Source organism: Malaclemys terrapin, chromosome 1 (genome assembly GCF_027887155.1).
Source record: "Malaclemys terrapin pileata isolate rMalTer1 chromosome 1, rMalTer1.hap1, whole genome shotgun sequence".
Lineage (NCBI taxonomy): Eukaryota > Metazoa > Chordata > Testudines > Emydidae > Malaclemys > Malaclemys terrapin.
Window position 1 is genome coordinate 261,622,530 of NC_071505.1, and position 5,277 is coordinate 261,627,806.

The 5,277-nt window shown below is 48.8% G+C and overlaps 1 protein-coding gene across 1 annotated transcript; it reads right to left on the reverse strand.

The window, feature by feature from the left end:
- Nucleotides 1-1,290: 1,290 nt before the first annotated feature.
- LOC128829866 (myb/SANT-like DNA-binding domain-containing protein 2) lies at nt 1,291-4,933 on the reverse strand. The gene is made up of 2 exons (XM_054015723.1): nt 2,749-4,933; nt 1,291-1,896 (listed from the first exon to the last, which is right to left on the reverse strand). The coding sequence occupies exons 1-2, from the start codon at nt 3,287-3,289 to the stop codon at nt 1,535-1,537; spliced, it is 903 nt and encodes a 300-aa protein (XP_053871698.1). The 5' UTR covers nt 3,290-4,933; the 3' UTR covers nt 1,291-1,534.
- Between the last annotated feature and the right edge of the window lie 344 nt (nt 4,934-5,277).

Genomic DNA, 5,277 nt, shown 5'->3' on the forward strand with positions numbered 1-5,277 from the left:
GGACATAGACCTCTCACAAGGCACAGGCCCCAGCAATGTGGAAATCATGGTGTTACTGGGGCAGGTTCATGGTGTGGAACGCCAATTCTGGGCCCGGGAAACAAGCACAGACTGGTGGGACCGCATCGTGCTGCAGGTGTGGGACGATTCCCAGTGGCTGCGAAACTTTCGCATGCGTAAGGGCACTTTCATGGAACTTTGTGACTTGCTTTCCCCTGCCCTGAAGCGTCAGAATACCAGGATGAGAGCAGCCCTCACAGTTGAGAAGCGAGTGGCGATAGCCCTGTGGAAGCTTGCAACGCCAGACAGCTACCGGTCAGTCGGGAATCAATTTGGAGTGGGCAAATCTACGGTGGGGGCTGCTGTGATCCAAGTTGCCAGGGCAATGAAAGACCTGGTGATATCAAGGGTAGTGACTCTGGGCAACGTGCAGGCAATAGTGGATGGTTTTGCTGAAATGGGATTCCCAAACTGTGGTGGGGCCATAGACGGAACCCATATCCCTATCTTGGCACCGGAGCACCAAGCCACCGAGTACATAAACCGCAAGGGGTACTTTTCAATGCTGCTGCAAGCCCTGGTGGATCACAAGGGACGTTTCACCAACATCAACGTGGGATGGCCAGGAAAGGTACATGATGCTCGCGTCTTCAGGCACTCTGGTCTGTTTCGAAAGCTGGAGGAAGGGACTTTCTTCCCGGACCAGAAAGTAACCGTTGGGGATGTTGAAATGCCTATCGTGATCCTTGGGGACCCAGCCTACCCCTTAATGCCATGGCTCATGAAGCCGTAGACAGGCAGCCTGGACAGGAGTCAGGACCTGTTCAACTATAGGCTGAGCAAGTGCCGAATGGTGGTGGAATGTGCATTTGGATGTTTAAAAGTGCGCTGGCGCAGCTTACTGACTCGCTCAGACCTCAGCGAAAAGAATATCCCCATTGTTATTGCTGCTTGCTGTGCGCTCCACAATATCTGTGAGAGTAAGGGGGAGACATTTATGGCGGGGTGGGAGGTTGAGGCGACTCGCCTGGCCGCTGATTACGCGCAGCCAGACACCAGGGCGGTTAGAGGAGCACAGCAGGGTGCGGTGTGCATCAGAGAAGCTTTGAAAACGAGTTTTGTGACTGGCCAGGCTACGGTGTGAAACTTCTGTTTGTTTCTCCTTGATGAACCCTCCGCCCCTCCCCCCCCCCGTTCACTCTACTTCCCTGTAAACAAACCACCCCACCCTCCCCTTCCCCCTTCGAGCACCGCTTGCAAAGGCAATAAAGTCATTGTTACTTCTCATTCATGCATTCTTTATTAATTCATCACACAACTAGGGGGATAATTGCCAAGGTAGCACGGGATGGGTGGGGGAGGAGGGATGGAAAAGGACACACTGCATTTTAAAACTTTAACTCTTATTGAAGGCCAGCCTTCTGATGCTTGGGCAATCATCTGGGGTGGAGTGACTGGGTGGCCGGAGGCCCCCCACCGTGTTCTTGGGCATCTGGGTGAGGAGGCTATGGAACTTGGGGAGGAGGGCTGTTGGTTACACAGGCTGTAGCGGCGGTCTCTGCTCCTGCTGCCTTTCCTGAAGCTCAACCATACGCTGGAGCATATCAGTTTGATGCTCCAGCAGACGGAGCATTGACTCTTGCCTTCTGTCTGCAAGCTGACGCCACCTATCATCTTCAGCCCGCCACTTGCTCTTTTCATCCCGCCATTCAGCCCGCCACCTCTCCTCTCGTTCATATTGTGCTTTTCTCATGTCTGACATTGACTGCCTCCTCGCATTCTGCTGTGCTCTATCAGCGTGGGAGGACATCTGGAGCTCCGTGAACATATCGTCCCGCGTCCTCCGTTTTCTCTTTCTAATGTTCACTAGCCTCTGCGAAGGAGAAACATTTGCAGCTGGTGGAGGAGAAGGGAGAGGTGGTTAAAAAAGACACATTTTAGAGAACAATGGGTACACTCTTTCGTTACAAGGTCGCATTTTTCCTCTGCCTGCCGGTTTGGTATGAGAGATCACTCACGCAGTGCCAGGCAACAGATTTTGGCTTGCAGCCAGCCATGGTAATCCACAGTCTTTTGGCTTTTTTAACCTTCTTAACATGTGGGAATGGTTTCAAACAGCAACGCATTTCCCATATCAAGGATGAATTGGGTTGGCCATTTAAAATGGGTTTTCAATGTAAAAGGAGGGGCTGTGGTTTCCGGGTTAACATGCAGCACAAACCCAAGTAAACCACGCCCCCACACACACACATGATTCTCTGGGATGATCACTTCACCCCTCCCAACATTTCTGTTCAGAAGAGCAGGAACGGGCACCTCTGAATGTCCCCTTAATAAAATCACCCCATTTCAACCAGGTGACCGTGAATGATATCACTCTCCTGAGGATAACAAAGAGAGATAAGGAATGGATGTTGTCTGCATGCCAGCAAACACCGGGACCATACGCTGCCATGCTTTGTTATGCAATGATTCCAGACTACGTGCTACTGGCCTGGCGTGCTAAAGTGTCCTACCATGGCGGACGGGATAAGGTAGCCCTCCCCAGAAACCTTTTGCAAAGGCTTTGGGAGTACATGAAGGAGAGCTTTCTGGAGATGTCCCTGGAGGATTTCCGCTCCATCCCCATACACGTTAACAGACTTTTCCAGTAGCTGTACTGGCCGCGATTGCCAGGGCAAATTAATCATTAATCATTAAACACGCTTGCTTTTAAACCATGTGTAATATTTACAAAGGTACACTCACCAGAGGTCTCCTGTGTGCCCTCAGGGTCTTGGGTGAGTTCGGGGGTTACTGTTTCCAGGTCCAGGGTGACAAACATATCCTGGCTGTTGGGGAAACCGGTTTCTCCGCTTCCTTGCTGCTGTGAGCCACCTACATTACCTCCATCCTCATCTTCCTCGTTCCCCGAACCCTCTTCCCTGTGTGTTTCTCCATTGACGGAGTCATAGCACACGGTTGGGGTAGTGGTGGCTGCACCCCCTAGAATGGCACGCAGCTCCGCGTAGAAGCGGCAAGTTTGCGGCTCTGCCCTGGACCTTCCATTTGCTTCTCTGGCTTTGTGGTAGGCTTGCCGTAGCTCCTTAATTTTCACGCGGCACTGCTGTGTGTCCCTGGTATGTCCTCGGTCCTTCATGGCCTTGGAGACCTTTTCTAATACTTTGCCATTTCTTTTACTGCTACGGAGTTCAGCTAGCACTGATTCATCTCCCCATATGGTGAGCAGATCCCTTACCTCCCGTTCGGTCCATGCTGGAGCTCTTTTGCGATCCTGGGACTCCATCATGGTTACCTGTGCTGATGAGCTCTGCGTGGTCACCTGTGCTCTCCACACTGAGCAAACAGGAAATGAAATTCAAACGTTCGCGGGTCTTTTCCTGTCCACCTGATCAGTGCATCTGAGTTGAGAGTGCTGTCCAGAGCGGTCACAATGAAGCACTGTGGGATAGCTCCTGGAGGCCAATAACATCGAATTCCGTCCACACTACCCCAATTCCGACCCGCAAAGGCCGATTGTATCGCTAATCCCCTCGTCGAAGGTGGTGTAAAGAAACCGGTTTAAAGGGCCCTTTAAGTCGAAAGAAAGGGCTTCGTCATGTGAACGTGTCTAGGCTTAATTCGATTTAACGCTGCTAAAGTCGACCTAAACCCGTAGTGTAGACCAGGCCTTAGGCCCTCCAGTCTTTAAGAGGTGAGCCCCCGTTACACCTAATAATTTCCATGTAACCAATAACTTTAGCTGCCACCAGGCTGTAATATGATCATAAGAACGGCCATACTGGGTCAGACCAAAGGTCCATCTAGCCCAGTATCCTGTCTTCCGACAGTGGCCAATGCCAGGTGCCCCAGAGAGAATGAATAGAACAGGTAATCATCAAGTGATCCATCCCGTCGCCCAGTCTCAGCTTCTGGCACCAGTAGGACAGATGTTTGCTATGAATGGGAAGAGAGGTATGCACAAGGCTACTCTATATTAAAACATGGCCCACACTCTGAAAAAGTCTGGAAACCTCTGGCTTAGGTAATGGCAAATTTTCTAGAACATGTCTGAGTGTTGTCTCCATTCTGTGGGGAGTAGGTCATGTCTGCTAAGACTTTCAGAGTCCCCATTTTCTCTTTCCCCGTGTGTACATCTGAGATGCACAGCCTTCAAATGGAAAGAACTACCACCGCTGATAACAGGAGGCCACTCCAGGTATCACCTCCTGCACCACCTGTTGGCTCACCTAGGTGACTGCTGCCATGCCCTTGTATTTTACCAGAACATGAAAACCCGAGAAGAAGGCTTTGCTAATAGCAACGAGGCTCTAGGAAATAGATGCTGCAACCATATTTTTCCGGGGGCCAAAGAGAGGTTTCTAAAGGGGCTATCTCAGCTATCAAGAACCAAGTGTGTATAACAATGATTTGTACATATTCATCCACTAAAGGAAGAGTTGTACTGAAGGAATTATACCTAGGCCTCACTCTTTATAAATCCAAAACTTCAAAGGAACTAGAGAAGTGTCACAAAATGAAGACATTTGAAACAGATGTATCTGTTAGTGATTGGTTTGATAGCAGCTAACTCTAAGTAGTTCCATTACACCAGCACTGCAACCTGAACATTCCATAATGGAATAACAATTAACACATTTCACTGTCACCACATTGTTACTCTCAATTTCTTTTGCCATACACTATTACTTGTGGGAATATTCATTTACCAACAAGTTCAAAGTTGGTTAACACTAGCTGATCTCCCATTAAAATTAGTATCTGTGTCTTTTACACTTCATTCCAGCCCCTAAATCAATATAATCCTTCATTAAAGACAGAAGGGTATTAGTATTTATCCCAAGATGATGTCATGCTCAAGCCCCCTTCATGGCTAAAGACTCTATCTCATAGTTGCTACAAGAATTAGGCGCACCTGTCTTTAGCATCTACAAGAAAAGTCATGGGGTCAGTGGGAAGAGTGGATTTTGAGTAGAGTGTCAAAAATACTCACCCACCTTTGAGTAGCTTTACCTTAATGTCTGTGGATCTATGCACCATAGGTTGACACTTACATCTCAGTGTTGCCTACAGTAGAACCAAGTATCAGTGTTATCTTGTTATGAACATCAGACACAGAATAAGGATGTCTGTAAGAACACATCATTAGAGCACTCTCTCTTTAGCCCAGTGAGGCAGCTCATTTGCTCATATGAGTATGGGTGAATGTCTTAGATTTAGACAAAGGGTGTGTTCAAGAAGAATGACAGAAGTAAAGATGATGTGAAACCCAGTATT

Bases quoted from the DNA above. Each gene is read 5' to 3' on its own strand.
- LOC128829866 (XM_054015723.1), bottom strand. From the start codon at position 3,289: ATGATGGAGTCCCAGGATCGCAAAAGAGCTCCAGCATGGACCGAACGG. The intron at 1,897-2,748 runs GTGAGTGTACCT...CTCCTCCACCAG, and splicing joins GGGCACACAGGAGACCTCTG to CTGCAAATGTTTCTCCTTCG.